Below are 23,014 nucleotides of genomic sequence, written 5' to 3'. Positions count from 1 at the left end.
TTCTTCAAATGACGCATCCTGACACGCACTTCTCACTAACAAATTCACACATGGATGTATAGTCTGCCTCCTTTTGAAGACCCTATGAATGTTAAAATTTCGCTGTGCCTTGAATTTAATGTCTTAAACTAAAATGCATTTGTAAACAAGATGCTGCTGTCATTCATATTTATGATTAAGAGACTGACATTCTGAATCAATGAATATTTCATAGTCAATTTGTAAAAAAAAAATCTTTCAAGGACACATCATTGGATCTTGACAACACATCTCTTGTTCCTTCTGATTTACATGGGCCATGAAATAAACAGCCATCGTCCAAATCTCATACTTCTATGGTTCCTTATTACGACTTTAATAAACCATTTAAAACCTTATACATTTGACGCCATATGTGTCTTTCCTTGTAAGAAATGGCGTTTTAAAATGCCAGAGGCTGAAGTCTGCTTTCTCTTCCAGCTCTTTCTGAAATGGTCACCCAGCCTGGAAGCTCTGGAACACCTCTGTCCTCTTCCTGTCCTACGCCTCTCTTCCTTCTACATCCACTTTCCGCGTTCTCTATTCCGTGCTCGTTCTTCTCCCTCCATCCTTCTCATTCTCCCGTTTTCATGGTCAAGCGTCAGACCCCTGTCAGCCCCTGCCTGTCTCCAGGGCTAGTCTCCAGTCCGTCTTTCCTTAAAAAAGGTATTTTTAAACACAAGTTTGTGAGGAGGTCAGATTCCTAAGATACCCTAATTCTGCTTTCCTCTGTGTAAATATCTCGCCTGTTGAGCTCCCCCTTTGCACTGCTCTCTCACTCCTCTCCCTCCATCCGATCTTCACCCTTGTAGCAGCTCCCTGGCTCATTCCTCGTCCTGTTACTCGCGTTCTCACTGGTAGGCTGCCTTTCCCTCAAACAGGCGAGTTATGCCAAATAAACTTTAATTTGTTTCGTCTTTATATCGCAAACTTTTTTTTATTTAATTAGGCCATCTTTAAGTCGGTCTCTCTCTTGGTTTCATTTGTTTTGTCTCCTGGGATCCATTCTTGTATGTCCTTGGTTCAATGATAATTCATTCTTCTGTTCTCAAAGAATTTTTAGTCTCTTCACTCCTACGATGAAGTCACATGCTCTTGGTTGTGCTGCAATCCATTTGCTCCTTTATCTGCTTCTTATAGACACCCTGGGCATACATCTTCCCTTGAGTTTTTGAGATATGATATTTATCACTTGGATAATATTTAACAAATACCCACATAAGTTGTAGTGGGTAAAAGTTGTTTCGGTACAAGAACCCGAGAAGCAATTTAAAGCAATCTTTTATTATACAGAGCCAAAGGCAGAAATTAAGAAATGTTTTAAAGCAGTAATTGGCAGTTTGTTGCCATTTAAACCCAAGAGGCAGCACAGAAAACAGCTCTTAAACAGAGTTACACGCAAACAAAAGAGCAAGGGCATTTAAACTAGTTCTAAAATCGGATCAAACCTCTCTTGGCAAATCATAGTGACACACACAAACAACAAACTTATAACTTGAAGGCAGCAGGGTGGAGTGCCCAGTGGGTTGCAAGTTCAAGCCCCAGATGAAATACTGCTGTTGTACCACTGAGGAAGGTTATTGTCTCCAGTTGTGTTAATGGGCCTCTAAGTTGTCATTGCCAATGAGGATTTATTCTGTATTGGCTTACCGTCTAAAGTTCACCAGGAAATAACTGAGTGTATATATTTAACAAATTTGGTGCAACCCAGTCAAATAGCAGTCCTGTGGTCTAACAGTTACAGTAAGACCACATCTTGGGTGTCACGTTGAGGTCGGTACTCCCTAGTTTGTTTTTGAACAGCTGGGAGTTTCTCAAATAAACCTCGTCTTCTACACACCATCAACATTTCATATTTCAGGGTCCTGAAATATGTAAAAACAGTCTATAAAAATGATTTGTTCCTCATTAAATCCTAACATTAATCTTAATTTGTGACTTCAGACTTTAACATTTGCATTTTATTTTTTATTTATGTTTAGAATAAAAATGGGATGTTTCGTGTTTTTCTGGGTTGGATTAATTAAATTAAGATTTATGATACTATTAATTGATGACTCAGTGATAAATCACCCTGACATGTCTTCATCTAAATGCCAGATATGCACAGTTACATACAAATAGCACCTCTGTTTTAGAATTAATTTCAATTGTTAGGCTTAGGAACTGCTAACAAATATGTCTTTACCAAACAATGTGTTGTGAACGTTTAAAGTCTATGAAAGTAACTCACGTCATGCTGTAGCCTAGCCCACAGGACACGTACAATGGATGAGAATTTGCTGTGCATCAGCATTTTCTGATATTTTAGTTTCTCTAAATACCACGTTTCACTTTATTACAGGAAATGTAATTAAATATTTCATATATTTATATGATTCCAAAGCATAATTGACTTCCAACTTAATGCGTGCATCATTGTTTTTCCTACATAGACCTCAATTCTGGAAAACATGTTTATTCCTTAGCTTTTTTTACTTTTTGGTAGTGTACTCTATGAATAATTGCACACAACATTCATTTAACATGGACTTAAATCGTTATTTGTAAAAATGTGTACAAATACCTGTTGGAGAAATATCTAGGTATAATATGATTGATAAAATGGAAAGCCAATAATGTATGAAAGCAAAATTATTATTTTTTTTATTTGTCTATGCAGTAAAGATAGATGCATTATTTAAACAACATGTATCTTAAGGAAATGGAGGTCTGTGTTATATATTCAAAAGAGTTTTGAAGCTTTTAATTTATATGCACTGTAGGCTGTTACTTTTTAAATGAATACAGTGTTTTTCTCTGGCAATCTGATGTCTACTTTAAAATCATACTTTCAGTCTCAGTAGCTGCATCAGATCTTTTAAATTTAAGAGTCATAAATAACTGAATACTGTTCCTTTCTGAGCCAAGGTATTGTTTCAATTCAGAGCTGTCATCCTCTCTTCATCTCTGCCTTGGTGACTAGATATTGATTGCAGTCACAATGATGTTTTAATAGTTTTCCTCAGAGCCTAGTTCTGTTATCCTGATCTTTATTTAATAGCGCATTAATATTTATCCTGTTTACCGTCATAGCAAGGGTAGCCTGATCTCCATGCATTGATTAGTGCAGTCAGAAGAGACTTGCAAAAGAGCAATGCAATTTGTGTGTAATAGCGTAAGAGGTGCTGAGATACGCTAAACACTGTGATGGATTGCAGCTCCAAAGCTTAAGGCACTGTATCTGTTTTGAGGTATAAATATTTTATTCCCAGTATTGTGACTTTTCCAGTTTTGTCATGCTGCTGGCTAAATACAATTAACTTTCCTTTGGATGCAAAAGGGGGTTTTGGGAAAAGATCAATGATTATTAAAAGGGTTTTAATTAAAATAAACATGGATTTGCATCCCTACTACTCAAACAAGGAAAGAGAATTCTCCAAGTGCTCAGGAAAATATATTTTTTCTCTTAACTGACTTGAGATCCATGGACACTTGAGACCAACATTCTTTACTCATTTTTTTATGTTTTAAGAAAAATAGCTATAGAGAATTTAAGAAGCTCACCTGTTACACTCCGAATGGACAGGATTGGTATGAAATTGATTTAGGCACACTGCTGACATGGCACTTGGGATACCCCTGGAAATACTTTTCAACGTTGTTTGACTGCTCTTTGGACTTTATACTCAATGTACTTGTAGGGACATTCTTCATTAAAAAGAGAAGCAGCAGACGGCTGGAGAAGAGATGTAATACCCAGAACCACAACTGTGAACTAATATATTCGAATACCTGAAGTGCAACAGCACAGAAGTCAATCTGGCCCTGTTGCATTTCTCTTCCTGCAGCGTTCTTTATTTATTTATGTCCATTAAGGCAGAAGAAGAAGAATGTGAAATATGTGAAAGTTAGTTTGAGAATTGTTTGAGTTATTGTGTGCAAATTGGTGGCCATACCTGCATGGGTATCTTGAGGTCTTTGCACTATACAGTAGGTCTGAGAACCCAGAAGTGTTGCAGTTTGTATTTTTTGGAGGGCTACAGAAACACTGAAGAAGGCTTGGTGGTTGGTTACATCACCCTTGCATTCTTTTCACTGATGGTTCCAGGCAGACCTTAATAAATGTTGGTATTCGTAAGAGGTCAGATAGTGTTCATTTAAATCTGTGTGTTTCTTAAAGAACATAATACAGTACCAGAAAGAAAAACACCATTTAAAAAAAAAACATAAATGTTGTGATTTAAGTGTCAGTGGCTATACTTACAGTCTGAAAGAGTCTCAAAGAGAACAGAAGGAGGAAACTCAATTCAAGTATTCGAATTTCTCAAAAGCAACGACAGAGTTAACGCATTGGACATCGTCAGTAACAACACCGAGCAATGGATCAGACAACACCAGTGGAAGCTGTGTGGAAATGCATTTAAATCGGAGAACAGGAGGCGCTTCTTTAAACAAAGGGCTGTCTGGAACAAACTACACAGCCAGTCTGTTGAAGCAGATGCCCTGGCTTCTTTCAAGACACAGCTGGATGAGATCACTGGATTAATTAGCTCCTAACTCCCAAACTGGCTAAATGAGCCAAATGCTCCCCTCTCATTTGTAACTATTCTTCAGATACTGTAGGAATTTATTTTACATTACCATTATATATTATTATCCTTTCTTTCCGTGATACCCTTGTTGAATCAAAACTAGTCTTTTCTTAAAAAAACAATAAGGGTTTACATTAACTAATTCAATGTTTTTGAGACACACTAACGTATGAAGAAGAAAAAGATGAATAATTTAGAATTGGTGTAAGTGAACTAATAAGCAAACGTCTATTTTACTCAGCAATTAGAATCTGGTGGTTGAATAGCTGAGTAGAGAGTAAACAAGACCCGAGTCTGGGCAGCCTGGCCGACAGATCAGTCAGAAACTTTGAAACTTGTGAGTGGGATTTTCACCATACCGATTAGTAGAAACACTTCATGCAGTGATCAAAAGCGACTTCAGAGGACCTCAGAAAATGAGTCATTGATGCTCAGTCTGAAGAGGGTAACAAAACCACTTTTAAGTATTTGAGGCTCCATCCAGCCAGTGTCAGACCAGTGTCAGACCAGTGTCAGACCAGGACCCGTTGTTCTGGCTTGATGCTCCCAAGAGCAACCTTGACAATTATCCTAGAAGGCACAAAGTTCCCCAGTGTAAAATCTAAGGATCTGAAGGCTTCTCACACTGTAAGTAATGTCAGTTTTCATGCCTCAGCCATCAGGAGAAGACCAAATGGGAATGGTTCTCATGAGGTTTGCTCTGGAAAGAACAATGGTGCCTGTCTCAGTTCCCCCAGAGAGCACCAGGATGATCCACAGATTACTAGAAGAATGTCCCCAGGACAGACAAGTCAAAAGCTGAACTTCTTGGCCACAATGAGAAGTGTGGAGAAAACCAAACTGTCTTCCCACACAATTACTTCATTCCGACTGTATCGCTGTTTGGAATCCTGAATCTGGCGTTGCGTCCGCAAATTCTGGAGCGACTGTCAGGCTGTTTATTCATCAGATGAAGCCAAGGTCAAAGTGGGTCACACAGCAAGACAATGATCCTTAACAACATACTGTATACTGTACTGTAGGAAGGTCTAAAACAGAACGGCTGCAGAAGAAATGTATTGTTTTGTGTTGGGCAAGTCAACGTCTGAACCTAAACGTAAACCCCACTTGACATGTTATAGCAAAATCTGAAATGAGCTGTTTGTGCAAGGAAACCTTCAGATACAAGTGATGATTAAGAATGGTACAAAACAGGTTATCTGAGTTGTTATTCAAGAGTTTAGATTGGTTTAGCTTTACTTTATATAGTGATTACAAAACAATTTAGAACTAAGTTAAATGCTTAGCAGATTCTTAGTACCATCCCTGTACTCGGGCCACATCTGTATCACTTAACACCAGGGGTCTTAAAATTAATTCCTGGAGGGCCTTATGTTTTCTGGTTTAACCAAACCAGACTATTAACATTTGACAACCAAATTATTTTTCAGATTAGACCTATGTTTTTTTTTAAGTCTTTTACAGGTGATTTCACAGGCCATTCACTTCATCAAAGGTAGTTACCTACAGTATAAGTCAACAGGTGTGCAGTTCTGAAGAATGGTTTTATACTACATAAGAAAATTGAGAAAAATATTTGAAGTTCACTATTTTGATAAGTTAAATTTGCAAGTGTTGCAGTTACGCAAATCCAGTCCTCAAGGGCAAGACTATGATGGATGATTTCTAGGTGTCTTAAAAGAAGACCTTTGAAAGTGTTAAAATGATCTGATTAAAGTAGTGATGATCTCAGTTAGGAGTACAATCCACAGATACTGTGGATCTCCAGGACTGGAGGTGTGCACCACTGCTTTTCTTTCAGTCGTCACAAACTTACAAAGTGAGTGAAGGTCATGAACAAAACCAGGATTTATTCAGTGCTGAAGTTTGGTACTTAACAGTAATTTGCATGAGGAGAAGACTGGCTGTCAGGCAGACAATTACACCAAATGACCTACAGTAAGGAGGAGTGCTGGAAGTTATATTTAATGTGTTTTATCCTCAGCTTCTCTTTTCAACCTCTTTCATGCTCAGTGACGAGACTTTCTTACCTGCATATTCTTTATGTATTTTAATAAATACTCTCTTAAATTCTTCATATTGGTAAAGCTGCTACAGTAGTTCTCAGGAGAATTTACTCATATTTAAAAACTCATGCTGTATGAAATTAAGGTTAAAGGTTTATACAGCAATAACAAAATAGCATACAAATCTCTCACACCTTCTATATAACATTTTTACAATTACATTTGTTTTTAATTTAGGAAACACTGAATACTGCATTATTTCAGATTATTTTGTATATCACATATGTATGCTGTGATGTATGTCATTATTTTAATATTTTGATCAAATAATTAATGTGATTTATTTTTCCAGTGATGTGACAGTTATATAAAAACACTACCATGGTTAATTCAAAATAATTAAAAGCTTCAGATGTTTTACCTGGCAAAACATTAAGGAAATAATTCTCATTTTCAGCTTATTTAAGCAAAATTTAGTGTTAAATTATACCCAGTAAAGGCATAAATCCCTCTCCTGGTGAGATTCCACTATCTCTAAAAGTGTTTTGTTGTGTGTTATCATATACTCTAAATGACTTTGTGATCACTATATAAAGTAAAGCTAAACCAATCTAAACTCATGTGTAACAGTGAATGGACAATTGCTCACATCATAAAAACTTCTTTATATCTTCTATTATATATTTATTTACCTGTAAGCCATCTACTAAACCTCAGACATCTATTTTCCTGGGATTGACATACTAGACTGAAATTCTAAACAACCAGAATTTGCCCCAACAATCTATATGAGTCATTAAATTATTCTTCAGAAATTAAAGTAGAGAAGCAAAACACCAAAAAAAAATTAAAATAAAACAGGTAGTGGATGTGTAAGGATTTATTTTTGAACAAGAAAGGCATAAGGTTATGGCTGCCACTTTTATCACATGAAGTATGGTTACATAGGTCAGTACAATTCTGGGAGACAAATCTCCATATATTCTTTGGGCACGTACTCCTCTGCTGTAAAAATTAAATCAGTTTATTCAAATCCAGTTTCATCTTGGATCAAAAGGAGGAAGCTACCTCAGTGCCAGGAACAGTTATTATGTGTTTTGTCTGGTGGCATCTGCCTGTGGGAAGATGAGTGTCTTATCGCCTTGTCAGAGGAATGCGAGTGTCCTTTCTGATGCAGTGCTCATAAAAACCCTGATGATGAGTCGTGATCAAAGAATGAGTTTCTGTAGGTCCCTGAATGTCTTAGGTTAATTGTGATGAGATCAGTGATACAGATACAGTGATTCCAGAATGTACTGTTCTTACCGTAAAACTACACAACTTTTAAATGCTGCTCTAGGACTTCAGAGATGTGTAGCAGAGGTGAATCAGTCCCTTGTGAATATTAGTTCTCTTTGCAATAAAGTCAATTAGAGGCTTTTGCAAATTTAAGCTATTGAGCAAAAATTATCTCAAATAGCTTTTTCTGTGTGGTTATTAACAGTGATGTAAAAGTTCAGTTCTGACCAGGACTGCTAAGGAAAAGAGCAGGTGAGTGTAGCTCAAAAACAAACATGTTCTTTTATTTAACAGTGTAAATCTGTCAAGTCACAGTCAAGGTCAAGCCACAAGCAGAAAAAGAGAGGACAACTGTAAAAAAAAAACTTTAACTCACAACTACTTTTTACTACTTTTTTTTTATTTTAAAAAAACATGGAATTTAGTAACAAGTGTCTTTAGTTTCCTCAACATTCATAATTAAAAAATAGGGATTTTGAATAAAATACAACTGCTCAGCAAAAACCCTCTGTGGAATTTAGTAAGTCAAAGACTGTATTTTACATAATCTAACAATCCATTAATTGAACAGTAGGATCTCATGCAGACATACCTTGAAAAAGCTAGTGTGCCAACTTCAGAAACACGGCTGGTTAGCTTGTTCCAGACTCCCACAGCTCTTTGGGCACAGAAAGGCTTTTGCATAGCTGGACATTTGCGTTTTTGCATTTGGTTTTTGAGTTAGCATTGTAACATGGTGTAGCCCTGCATGAATGTGAGCATGATGTATGGATTTAACATATGCGCCGGTAAAAAAAAAGAATCCTCTGGATGCCCATGGCACTGAATCAGCCGGGACAGGCGACTGGGATTTCACATAGACGGGCCGCTGCAAACTCTTCTGCTTGGCTGTGCTTGGGGAGTTACCTCCGTAAAGTGAGTTTCAGGGCCCTGCCGGGAGGTGGCCTCTGTATTTCTTGTGCTGTTTCAAAGTGAGAAGGTTGTGCACTGCACCATGCAGATGCATTCCCCGCTGCGTGGTGCACAGTGCATAGTGCCATATTGTATACGGTACACCTCTCCTATCTGTTTGTCCCATCAACGTTTCGATTTTAAGCTTCCTGCACAAATGTGTTGGCATGAAGTGCTTTTTATCTTTAGAACAGAATCAGCCATGAGCAGTTTGATGAAAGTAATGCAGATTTGATTTTTTTTTGGGGGGGAAGGCAGCCCATGGAAGAAATGTGGGAAAAGATACAAATCCTGTATCTGAAATGTTTAGATACTTGATCATTTTAAAAGTTATATGAATGACACCAAATGTGACAAAACCAAATTTAATCCACTTAGCTGTTTTACCTGTGTTTATTTCTGGAAAAGTTCTGTGTATTTTTTTTTTATTTAGTATAATCCAAATGTTTTCTGAAACAGGTTTTTTGACAAGAATAACAAGTACAAGAATATGCCCATGGTTAATACCATTTTCTGTCTCTACCAGATAGACAAGGAGGGTAGCTTTTGTGTTGTTTGTGTGCTTCAGAGTGACTTGGTGATTCATTTTCACTGGAACTAACTTGTTGCAGCTGACACAACACAAGTCCAACTTTTGACATTTGAATTAGTGGATAGATAACTAAGCATAATGTTTAAATCTGTTTTTTACATCCCGGATACATCCAATTCTTGCGGCATATACAATCATTTGACAGAATTTCTATTTCTTTTTTGGAAAATGACATTTTAAACTTTTATAAAACTGGCATTTGTGAAATAATGTATGAATAAAACAAAAAAATGAACGATTGGTTTCACTGACCTGCTCCATAGATCTACAGTATGTCTTTTCCGTCAAACTGCAGTGACTGATGTATAAAATGAGCTTTCTATTGCATGGTTTACTACATTTACTATTAAACAATTCTTTGTTCAAGGCAAACCTGTGGGGAATGGAGGGAAGGAGGTACATTATTAATTTTTTCAGGAATTAAATTATGAGATCACTATTAGCCACATACAATTTCTTGCATTAGGAATTTGTCTTTTCGCATGGTGATATTATTTTCAAGATGAACCACTGAAAATGGAAATTATGTCTGGTTTTCACATTCAAAAATATCTTAGCTTATATTACCTGTTGTTTTTTTCTTTGCAATTAGTGTTTAATGTTTGTATATGAACAGGTAACTGTACCTCTGACAGCAGTGGCATTAATCAAGTAGCGTGTATTAAGCACTCTTTCCTTTCCAGTTCAATTCCAGTTACACTTGTCTAAAAACTACTGGACCACTTCAGGATGCCTTGTGCAGTTTAGATGGAAATCAGACGTGTTAGCATGTGGCATTCCATTTGATTGGTCTCTAATTGTCGCGGATTTGCTGCGTGCCTGGTGTATTAGTTGAATCGCTGATGTGTGACTACCTGGGAAACTCCAGCACCCTGGGAGCAGTGCTCTTTTGTGAGCTGCTGTTGGAGAAGCTTTCAGAGAGGATTGCAACCACGGTCGTTTCCTTCTAAACTGCCAAATATGGACTTTTGTCCAGAGCACCCTGAAACATAAAATGCTTGTAACCAGTTCAGTTCAAAGTTTTAAAAGGGGCACAATACATCAAGGTAAACAGCTGAACCAAGTATCCAAGCTTCAGTACAAATCCCCTGGTATTTCCTACCCTCGATACCCCTCTCCCCCACAACCTAAACCACAGAGCCTAAGAAAGATGGCAAAAGGCAAAAAATAAGACTAATCAACTTTAAAAAAAAAATAACCAGAAGCAAAGATGAAGCAGTAACAGACATAAAGAATAAAAAGGAAAGATACCTGAACTAAAATTAAATAAGAATAATTATTTCAACCTGTACAATATAAAAACGTCCTTTTGTTTTTCTTTTACAGTAAACAGTATGTCCACTGTGTTTCAAAGTACAGCTTACATTACATGCTTATAATATTTATGTTACATGTCATGGACCATGAAGTTGTCTTCAGGCTTAGCACAGATATTCCCCAAGCAACCATGTTTTCTAGTGCTTGGTGACCCACTGTTTGAGACCACTGCTACCTGACTGCAATGCCTTGGAACTTATTGTAGGTACTTATAATAAGACTGAAGTCCACCCTTTGTGGGTTTAAGTCGTCTTACGGTACCTCCTCCTGGTTCTACCACCTACTGAAAGATAAAACAAGTGTTTTCATTTCCATGATGCCATTCTGATAGCTTTAAGCCGTAGACAGCAAAGAAAATGCAACCATACTTTCACAGTTTTGCCTTTTAAATAATTATTTGTAATATACATAAGTAAGATTATCTGTTATTTTACGTAGAAATAATTGATGCATTCAACACGATGTCTGCTTTATCCTTAAGGAATTGGCTGATTCAGTGGACTCGGTGATGAGGTGGATAGGAGAGCACAGATGTCGTACCTGTACATGTGCTTGCTGTTCTGCGCTATTGATCAAAGTATTTTCTCCATTGTCCTAAAAGAATAAGAGAAAATGGGCCATCTACAAGAAGAGGGGTTTCTTTAGAAGTGCTCAAATGTTTTCACGCGGTCAGTAAACACCAAGGAATCAAACAAATGCCTGCCAGCCACTCTGCACCAGCGTCCCTGCTGGCAGAGAAGAGAGAGACCGCTTCACCAGCTGACTCAGTGGGGAAACTGAAGAAGGCCAGATTGAGCAAGCCAGGGCACCTACTCTGACTCTTTCTGTTGGCCACGGGATCTCTAGTGTAGTCGGGCCTTTGGTTTATCATCTCGTCGCCAAACCACGGCCCTGGTGTGGCATTTCTGGCCCGAGTGTGTCACCTACCGACATCCGCTTACAGCGGCTGCCTATGTTTCTATTTAGAGGTCACCCAGTGAATGAAACTGAATGCACAAAAGCAACAAGAGCAATGCGGTAATAAATAATACATCAGGAATGAAGTCTGGCATCTGGGGCTTTGAGATACAGGGTTCATGACAGAGTGAGGCAACTCAGTATGGTTATCAAGTAGCTTAAAAGGACTTTGGTGACAGATGTCTCAGTGTGACTGTACCCTTTTTATATTTCCCAACGATAGAGCTTTAGTCGGTTGTTTGCATTGCAAAATCAATTGTCCCACATGCGATATATCACCTGATGTTCTCTCCCGAGGAGGCAGATGCTAAGATTTCCTGCACCTGCTGTTCTGTTTGCACTATCTGTGTGTGTTGTTTACTGTTTTAAAGCTTGAGATGGCAAGTGTCTTGGTTTCCAGCAATTCATTGTGGTTTTTGTTAGCGCTGCTCCTGCTGAGGGACTGCAGAGCTGGACTGCTACCAGGGCCGTCAGTGTGTTCCATAAATGCTGATTAAATCTTCACGCTGTGTGACCTGTGGTGTTTGAGCTTAAATGGCTCTAATTTTCTTATTCATGTGCTTTTTCTACACTCAGATTGCTGTATGATCCAGCAGTTAATATGAATGAATGTCTGCATATGCATATATAGTATATACAGGCTATTTGTTTTATGACCAGTTGTACAGTTTATGTGGGGCTGTATTGCTTTAAATAAAATATGAGGTCATACCGTACCAGATCATGCATTTCTGTTGGCAAAATGGGCCCATCGAATTGTTTTGTTTTTTTCTGGACTGAAAGGGTGCAGAAGGCATGTGTATCGTCTGTATTCTGAGGAGAGAGAAAATCATTTCAATGATAGAGGTTCGATGAGGTGAATGTCAGAAACCCAAATATATTCTGTAATATAATCACAAAAAGCTTTAAGAAGATTTAAGAGTTAGTAATGGAGAGGCCCCGTGTTATGCACTTCAGCATTTCCTGTTTTTGTTCAGGTCAATAAGAGAGAAACTGGGAGAAGAGGCCTTCCAGACGGTCTATGACTACCTGAAGAATGCCAGGGAGAACTGTGTGGAGGAAGCCGAGATCAAGGATTTCTTGGGGAAGATTGCGGGAAAGCCAAGTGATTGCTTTGAAGTGGATCAGCTTCTCTACTTTGAAGAGCAACTGCTGATGACAAAGGCAGGCAAAGACATAGATAAAACAAACAAGCGCTAAAATGGAGCATGGAGTCCAAAGGGTACAACAAACCGCAAGAACTACACGACCTAGAACTGTTTCACACTGCGTGAAGAGGTTTTCCTCTCTCTTTACACAAATAATCATTCTTTAGAAAAGGGTGCTGCAGGGGTGTGCAGCTCTTCTTTGAAATAATGGTGTCAGGTATTTGCTGAATGCACTGATTAATGAGATTACTATCAGCTGAAGAAGTTCTCAGGTGTCGGATCCAAAAATGTTTTTGTTAAACCAGCAAGGATGGCAAAAACATTGTCCTAGTGTGTTTTACAAAATCAGATCTACAGCCCCTACTTGCGATGTCCCATTTTGTGAAATGACTAAACAAAACATGCACATTTATTAAACATAATACATAATATCAACTTATATCTATTATATGAAATGTGTAGATAACACGTATCAGTTGCTGCTTCAAAGTGTCATGACGGCTGGCTTTCAAGGAACAAACTGTGAAAACTGTGCAAGGGGCTGAATACAGTACGTTGGCAAGGTTGGTTTTGATAATATGCAAAAGGGAAGAAGGGATCAAATATAAAAATTAGATTTTTAGAAAGCTCTCTCTAATACAGTAATGCTTTCATATTTCTCAACATTTTTTTTGTTCATGTAATCTTTAAGGCGTAAATAAAAAATTATATCATACTTAGCTAAAGCAGCCCGTTTATTAAGCAATACACACAGCAAAGTTGTGTTATTTACCAATGTGCTCTGTCTTGTTATTTTTTAATACTTGATGGAATGGCATATGGATTAAAGCTGGAGCTGCCACTGAACAGACAAACCTGTTCCCATGATATTTTTCCAAATATTTCTCCAATACATATTTAAAAGAGGTTCTCAGATGAATTCAAAATGTATGCATGTGGGCTAAGAGGTAGAGAAAAAACCTAAGTGCCTTGAATCGTAGGAAGAGAAATACATATTGTAATGTGTAATGTGCACATACAGTATGATATAAAGGATCAAGTGATAAATGATTTCTTCATCGTAGTCTGACCAAACTGCTTTACAAGGAAACATTGTGTCCTCTAAGGTGTTCAATGACACAGCGATTGAGAAAATCTCTAGCGCATTCAGTTGGGTCAGATGGTGCATTACACCAATAAACTTCACTATAAACATGGTATAAACTACACAAATAAACTATGGTATCCATGCTATAATATTGCCAAATTCCTTTTTAATCTTTATAAGGCCTGCCTTATAAAGACCTACGAGTAACAGGTAACAGATGTGCAGGAGGGCTATCCGTCCAGGAACGGCACATGTCGTTATTGGGTGTAACATTACGATCCTGTTTGAGGAACAGGTAAAGGTGAACACACCTGAAGAAGCTCCATAGCCGAAGCACTGTGTCCCTTCTCTTTACCTTTCAGCAGGGAATAAACCGTCACGTCAAGTCTGCTGACCCAGCTCCCTGCTGCAACCTTTTTACAACACCCTTCCTTCCCGTCACTGATGACGAGAGTCTGTGTAACAGCAGAAGCAGGCTGGAAAGTCACAGTGCTGATTCTGAAAGGCTGGCTTTACACTGATAATGACAGCATGCATGCATGTGAATGGTATGAGATACTCTATAGGATAAATAATCGGGGTTAATAATTATTGTAATACTGCATTTGTTAACTGCCCCTGCAATCAAACTAGCTGCTAACAACGTCAGATTGCTAGAACTAGAAAGAACTTTTTGAGCATCATAGAGAGAATCGATAAAAGTATCATTAAAGAAAGGGGAAATGTGCTCACAAAATTACAGTATTGTAGAGTAAAATGTCTCCATACAGTAAGTCCCTGAAGCAAGTATATTGGTAGCAGAAAGAGATAAGCACGAGTTCCTTGGACCTAAAAATATTAACTGAAAATGAAAGTGCAGTTTTTTCCCCTTAGGGCTCTAAAAAGTGTGCTTTCAGTTTTTAAACTTATTCAATATACTGTAGATCACAGGGGATCAAAGCAGAGCTCAGGTTTTACTACAGTGCAGAATAGGTGGTGAACCTGAACTGAATGACCATTTTTATAGGAAGGAAGGACAAGCTAAGAAAATTTGATTTGCTAAAATTCAAAAGGTTTTTCCTGTGCAATTCAGTTTTTGACATCAGACTATTTGTCTCTCAATTAAGATTGTTTTTCATCCAATTTAGGCAGGGACCTTGTTTAAAGCTGGGAGTGCATATTGGACACAGACCATTCTTCCCAGATTTATGTCTCTTCAGTTTATTTCCTACTGGGAAAAGGTTCATCACACTCTTTAATCCCACGGAAATTTCCAAAGGTCTGTAGCTACTTACTGTAGCTCTGCTCTATAGTATATAGCGGTACAGTTTGACTTTAGGAAAATGCTGTTTAATAATACTGCAGATATTGATAATCACTTTACCATTTACAGTGGCACCTAATGGTGTAGTAACACAGGGGATCTGTGCTTCTCAGAAAAAGGAATTGAAAGGCACAGTAATTATACACAGAAGAGCTCAAATTCAAGTGCCTTCTCTTAGCCAAATAATAGTTCCATGCATTTCATGTGATAGAAAATAGAATTCTGAATCTGAATTACAGAAGTCACAGAGAGGAGAGTTCAAATGAAGAAATGCTGGTCTAAACTTAAATCCATATTCTCCAGCTGTTGGTGATTACTAGTAGGTTATCATAACATGTGGGGGGTGCTCTGTTGTACTTTCAGAACAAAGGTTCAGCAAAATGTATTGGGAGGTTTGATAAAGTTTACAAATCAGCATTTCATTTTGAAACCTCAATTAATTTGTCAATGAAATGACTCAATGAAACCATTCCAAGAAATAACTGAATAATAATAATTCCTTACACTTACTGTACATAGCGCTTTTCTGGACACTCCACACAAAGTACTTTACAGGTAATGGGGACTCCCCTGGATGATGAGACGGCAGCCATAGTGTGCCAGTACACTCCCCACACACCAGCTCCCAGTGGGGAGGAGAACAGAGTGATGAAGACAGTTCAGAGATGGGGATTATTAGGAGGCCATGACAGGTACATTTTCAATGGGGAATTTGGCCAGGATGTCCAGATAACACCCCTACAGTAGTAAGTGTGTACTGTGCATTATTAGTTATTATAATAGTTATTAAAAAATATATCTGGATAAACTGGGACAGTTATGGCTATCCCACCTGCACTGCATCCCATTTATAAAGGTCCCAAAACAAAGAACCATAGCAATATCATATTAAATAATCACCAGCTATAATCAATCTAAGCCAGATATGCTAACACAGTTTATTCCCATTAACCAGAGTCAGCAATAAAACAAAAAATCATTCTCCAGCACTTTAGCAAAAGATACCGGGACAGTATAAACTATCTTCATCCTTTTCATTACCTTTAATGATTGATTTTTTTAATAAAATAATAAACACTTTATAAAACTAATATAGTACTATGACTGTATAAGCATAGGACATAGCTACCCCCTAACAGTTTCTTTAATTTGCAGAGATGCACTACAGCCAATTTACTGATGATTACAGCTAAAGAGAATTCCAAAGCTAATCAAATTTCCATTTTCTCCCTTTCCTCTGAGACTGATGAAGGAAGTATCCAGGATTCAAGTCCTCAGGGTAACTCTTCATTTTATAAGGTCATTTCTCACATTAAGGGTTTAATGGTTTACTGTATAGGCAGAGAAATTAGGTTTTGCCGATTTACCAACATTAATGATAAAATTAAAGTTATGACCTGAAACGCTAAAGACTTAATTAAAATTATATTTTCTAATTTTAATTTGCTGCAGCTGAAGCAGTAATTATTTTATTTATTTTTTTACTGTAGCTTAATTTCAGCTAATGCTTTTGAACTGCTGTGTCCAACAGCAGAGGAGAAGGTATGAAATGCAGGCAGGAGAGGAAAGAAAGGTACAGGCAGATAAACCGAAAGGACAGCCGCCCGCCTGCAAGATGCAGGCCTGGCAATAAAAGGACCGAAGTCTTCGAACCCAGTTAAGTCCTGATTTACCGCAGCAGCAGGATGTTTTATTCATAGTTTTAAACTGCTCGTTAGTGTTTGAATACATTACAATGCAAGCATTTTTTTTGTTTGTTTTGCTAGAACCTTGTCTGTGCAGCCATGGAATAAGACAGGCCCGAATGCGTGGCACCAAGAATCACAAAACTCGAAGCTGTGCTTTAAAGAGACAAGCTATAGCCTTCACAGGACAGGAAAGACAGGCAGCAGCAGGTAGGAAATCAAATGGGTGGACCGGTCAGCCAGAGAAACGACTGCTGCAAATACAGGGGTGAGGATGAGGACGAGGACGACAAAGAGGAATATGATGCAGCATGAGAGGAAATTCTTGACCGCATGAGGTCAGGAAAGGGTGTGATATGATTTGTGAAGAGTAAGAGGATTTTGAGCTAAAGGACATACGAGACATGAGACAAGACACCGAAGGAAAAGTAGAAAAATCAGACTGAGCTAGGAAAATGTTTCTGTTTAGTTCAAAAGTGCAATGTCTGAGACTCAGGGGACTCGTGAAGACTGTGTTGGAGAATAACACTCGTTCTGTGAAATTTGGATTAATTGAGGTCAAAGACTGATCAAAGAAATCTTTCATTTGAATGTAGTCAGGAAATGTTACAAACCGAACATCTTAAATCTACTCTTTATATAAAAAGGGCTCAGATTACCAAAGTAAATTATACTGAGGAAAATGCGGACAGTGTTCTTTTATATCTGTTATACCTGTAACCAAATAACATCTCTTTCTAACCTAACTGAAGTGCAATTCTAGAGAGAGGTTTGTTTAATTGTAAGTGTAACTTTGAGGGTGATAATTAAATATTCGTATAAATAAGCATTAAATTAACTGTTAAATCTCATTAACAGTCAAAACATTCACTTGTTTGATGTGTAGAGAGGTTGATTAAGGGGTTCAGTTCAAGACAGCAATGGTGTTTGGGCTGCATTTCAATTTCAAAATATGTCTCTCTTTTGCGTGATTTTTGGACTCAAATTCAACTTCATTTTAAGAAAACATTCAAGTAGATTAATTTTAGCAAATTATTTTTTCTAGATTTATTTAAAAAATAATGCACACAGTACTTTTCTCTGTGCTTAACATGGTCATATATTTCATTTTAAGTTTCATTTCAGTCTAAAAATCAAATGACCAATGAAAAACCTCTACATCCTGTGCAGCATCTACTTACAGTGACAGCATGGATTTATAATTCACAACAGGAATGAGGAACATATGTAACTATAAATAGTTGCTTTTATTGCAATAGGAAATTACTTCATTTCAGTCAGAAGCTCTCACTCCCCACATCATTTATAAATAGCTGGAAAGCACCAGTGTACTGTGTACAGCAGTGCACTGACTAGCGCGGTCTGAGTGAGGTACCTTGCTCAAGGTGACAGCAGTATCCTACCATAACATTTGATCCCACAGCCCTCCAGTCTGATAACCTCAACCCCCAGTCCTATGCAATAACCAGTTACATTTTAAAAGTAATTTAAGAGGAGAGACAGACAAGACGGGAGGAAACTAGAGAACACAAAACAACAGACAAACTGGAGCATGCAGACACCACACAGACAGGAGTCCCTGCTGGAACTGAACTGGAACCGAACCCAGGACCACAGATCTGTCAGCCTGCAGTACTAACAATCACACCACCATAGCTGCCCGTCAAACGGCTTTAATCACAATTTACATTGTGATTTAAATTCAGTGAGGAACAAAAAATAATCTATATTTCCATACATAGTAAAATGATAATTATTATTTTGCAACAGGACGTACTGTATGAAAACAAGACATCAGTGCCAGTGTGCAATGAGATTGACGCTAGACATAAATCAATACATGTGAAGAGCACGGTGTGTAGCTCACCAATTATCAATCATACCCTCAGAGATGTCACAGGGATCGCTTACTCAAAATGTTCTGTATCAATCTATTTTACCAAGACTTACTGTTCCATTACTTTTTGGCTGTAATGTATTCATAGACCCCACAGTATACTTACACACATACTGCACACATGCCTACATGCACATATTCCCTGAAATTGTATTTGGCTCAGTAACTCAAAGATATTAAATCACGCCTGTAGTGTGAGCTCCAAGACACCGAGGCAGTTCCAAACGGTGCTTCTTCAGAATCGTGGTGCTGTGTAAATAACACCTGAATATTTTGTAATTAAAAGAAAATCACGTTTTGGCTGGTTCACACGAAAGCAGATGGGACCACAGGCTTGGATATTAATGGATGGGAAATGAGCTCTTATACGACGGATAGAAAACCTGATGTTCCTTTGGACTGAGCTCCTTCTAGACACGTGTTAGAAATGTGGTCTGTTTCCCCACCCGCACAATATGAACCTCCTGCCTCTACCCCTTTCTTCACCCAACACTGAAAAGCATGTTCATGCCATTGTTTCATCAACAATCGATTACTGCATTGCTCTGTTTGCTGGTGCATCAGCTAAGGTCCTTAGCAGACTAAAACACATTAAAAACTCGGTGACTATTATTATAGTCTGGTTCCCATGAGCATATCTGTTCTATAGAATATCTAGGGAGTTACGTATATCGATCAATCAGTCAACCAATCAATTTATTTTATTTTGTTATCTGCAAGTCTTTGCCACGCATCCCTTTACAGATTTCATAGAGCTTATTTTGTCTGAGCTGATGCAATAAAGAAAGTACTTTGTACTATGTTAAGTCTAAAACTACTGTAGGGCCTCGGGTGTCATTCATTCTCCAAACACATTGAAACTGTTGGTTTCATTAAAATAGAATTGATTACAAGGTTGAACGGTCTAGGTCCTAACTGCTGAGCTTCTACACACCTCCTCTGAACTTGAGGCCAATAGATTCCAATTTCTTCTGTTACCCAAGGACTAAATTAAAATCAAAGCCTTCAGTGAGTCACTGCACAACTGTGAAACCCCCGCCCCAGCTGTGAAACTGCCATTACTTAGAGATTGCTTAGGCTCACAGAATTCTGAAACACTGTCTTAACAGGTGAAATAAAGAAGTATACATACCATTTTTCCCCCAGAAGGAAAAATGACATATATCACATCTTCCACAATGACATTAAAGGTTGAGATTCCTACAGTAGTTCTGTGCTATCAAAGGCCTTGCCTGATAACCATTTCATTTTTATTTCAGATCACCTATGAAACAGCTGAATCCACACTATATGCGAATTCCTCTGATAAAGTACATTACAGCTGAGGTGTCAGTTAGATAAATCTTAATCTTGTTCAAATGAAAAGTTTTTCACTTTCTATTTCACATTGAAAGCAAAGCAAAATCAATTTTTTTGCGGTTTTTCATTTATCATTTTTAAAATTAATTTAGTTTTCCTACTGTATGTCAGTGATGTAAATTTCAATAACATCAGATCCGACAAGTAAAAGGGCACATTGAACAACAACTAGATAAAATAATAGATCAAATTATGGTTCAGTAATTCAGTAATAAACATAATTGTTTATGTTAATATAACGCGTACTTTACTGTTGGCACTATGTACACCATGTTAAAATTACGAAAGATAAAATCCATCGTTTTTTGACGTCTTGACTTACCAAAGATTGCACCTTAAAAATACTTTCTACACACAATGAATTACTTTACATATGTGAAAGAATGCATTCCGAATTTTTTGTGCTGTTTCAGCTTGTTTCATCACTTTTTGTTAAAAACCACTCCACACTCTTGACTGTAAATTGGCTAAAATGGATTTGCATGTCTTACGTTTTCTGACTGGTTAGAAAAATTATTTTCTGGATGAACGCAGTTCTGAGATGTTAGTTTTTCATCTGTGAAGGGCTATTAATCAAACCTATGTAGCTTGTGTGGCTGAAAAACGTTGAAACCTTCAAAGAGCTTTTCGTTGCTGTACATACTCACACGTTAAAGTCTCTTAACTGATCATGTTGGGTTTGAAAAAGACAAAGATGATCTTCAAAACTACGGTAAAACTATAAAAGCATTAAATGCCATTTCTCAAATACCACCTGGTTTGCCGTTCTCCAAAGCAAAGGTAACCCCAGGATTTAGAAGAGACCTGTCACTTTTTACAATAACTATCAGCTACTTTAATGCGCTTTGGAGATCAGCAAACCAGGTGGTATTTGAGAAATTGCAATGAGAGTTTTACCGTAGTTTTGAAGGTCAGCTTGATCTTTTTTGCCCGTTTCTCCATGACGCCATTTTGCGCTGGAGGACTCATGGGGAAAACTGGGGACACGGAAACGAGATTGTGCAAACCTCCCTCTCGGCGCAGTAAACCGGACATGTTTATAGTACGTATTTTCTCTCCACCCCCCCCCCAATCGTACAGATAGAATTTTTTCGATCCCATAGTCATAATGCAGCCTATCTAAAACTGCAATATCACTTTCCAATTTTTTTATACTTATACTGTAATTCCATGACTCGTTGACACTTCACGTTTGGCAGGTGCTGTATAAAGCAGGGACGACACTCGCCAAACACGCGCAATTACGCGCACCGTGAGAACGGGTGCTGAGGGGACCCCAGTGTTCAGAGAGGAGAGCTGTTAGAAACACAGAGGGGTTTTGCTCCTCGGAGCTACAGCCCGAAAGAAGCGGTGTCGGGGCTCGGCCGTGGTGCAGCCAAACAGTCAATCGCGGAGCGGCGGTGATGAACTCGCTGCAGCTCCACAAGCAGACACCTGGAGCCAGGTGGTTCATCCAACTGACAGCGGGCGTGTTGCTGAAAATAAAACAGATGCACAGGTAAAAGTGGTACCGTACAGTCTCAGGGGGCTCTGCGAAGGTATGTTATTAACTCTGAGGGAGGGGGGCCCAAAATATTTGAACCAGGGCCTGAGATGGTCAGATTCGCCACCCTTGCTTTCGTAAACCTTAATGCCTTGTTCAGTGAGGTTACTGATTCGCCCCGGGATATGTAAACTGTAGGTAAGCTATCTTATATTCATAACTACAATATAATACAGGAGCCACCACAAATAGAGGTATTTTTTTAATTATTGTGAACGGTTGAATGTGCAAAATGTCTCTCGCTGTATTTATACGTACGTTTTTTTTTCAGTTTTGTGTTTTTCATTTAAAATGTGTTAAAACGGTAGATTTATTTTAAAGTCTCTTTTTAACTGAATTAGGGCATGTACTGTACACTAGAGAAGTCTCCGAGCTTCAATTCCATGCTTTCGCAGATGAAAGATACTGCATTATTCCAGCTTTATTGCATGTTTACTGATATAAACTGAAGAATACCCAGGTGGAATTCAGGTCATTTGTCAGAGGAGCAGTGTACAGTAATTTACAACAGGCAATTATGCCTGAAAATTGACCCCCCCCCCCCCCCCCCACCTCTACACACACACACAGACTATTAAAGATTTACAGAATGCACAGCATAAAACTTGTTGGACTTGCAGTAATTGCAGTTGTTGTTTTCCAGACCACATTTAAACATCATCTGGATAGCGCGTGTGAAAATTAATAACAGTGTGACATTGTACAAGTCATTACAACAAAGGGAATAATCAACAAACAGTGACATCTAACACAATGAGCTATAACAGAATTATGGGCTTGAATAATTACCACTTTTTAACATCATCGCTTTTGCTTGGAGGCATATAAAATAACATATCAGCAAAGCACAGGGACTAAAGAGGAAGCCTAAAGCATAGAAAATTGCTGATGATTGGAACGACACCACAGAGAAGTGTTGAAAAAAGCCTGAAGAAATACAAACCAGTTAGCTTTATTCAGTCAGCCTAAGATGCTGCTATACACAGCTATTTGGTTACGATAATACATTCAGTTTCTTATATGCTGTATTGTTGGAAGGCTTCAAGACACCAAGGAAATCTACCAAGGAGATAAAATATCCTCAAAGGGCTTTATAAGCACGTTGCACTTAAATCATCTGTTATTTAATATTTGCACCATTAATTTTTGAAAAAAAAAACACCTCAAGGAAGACTACATGAATTAAGTATAATAAAAACAGGCCTACTTTTAGAACTTAATGTATATTAGACAGAGATTTAACAGGTATGTCGTTCTTAAGGAAACTGAATCACATTAAGCATTAAGCTATTGTAGATG

The 23,014-nt window shown here is 38.0% G+C and overlaps 1 protein-coding gene across 1 annotated transcript in view; it reads left to right on the top strand.

Moving 5' to 3' along the window:
- The window catches only part of nek11 (NIMA-related kinase 11), an 85,177-nt gene extending 71,623 nt beyond the window's left edge, over window positions 1-13,554 (top strand). Inside the window, exon 17 of the mRNA XM_088929648.1 lies at window positions 12,671-13,554. Coding sequence (XP_088785774.1) covers window positions 12,671-12,893 — 223 coding nt within the window. The 3' untranslated portion in view covers window positions 12,894-13,554. The remainder of the gene's footprint in view (window positions 1-12,670) is intronic.
- Window positions 13,555-23,014: the final 9,460 nt, after the last annotated feature.

The sequence above is a fragment of the Atractosteus spatula genome, chromosome 12, assembly GCF_055471065.1.
Source record: "Atractosteus spatula isolate fAtrSpa1 chromosome 12, fAtrSpa1.hap1, whole genome shotgun sequence".
Taxonomy (NCBI): domain Eukaryota; kingdom Metazoa; phylum Chordata; class Actinopteri; order Semionotiformes; family Lepisosteidae; genus Atractosteus; species Atractosteus spatula.
Note: the sequence above shows the minus strand (reverse complement) of the source record. Positions and strands in the feature narration are given on the sequence as shown.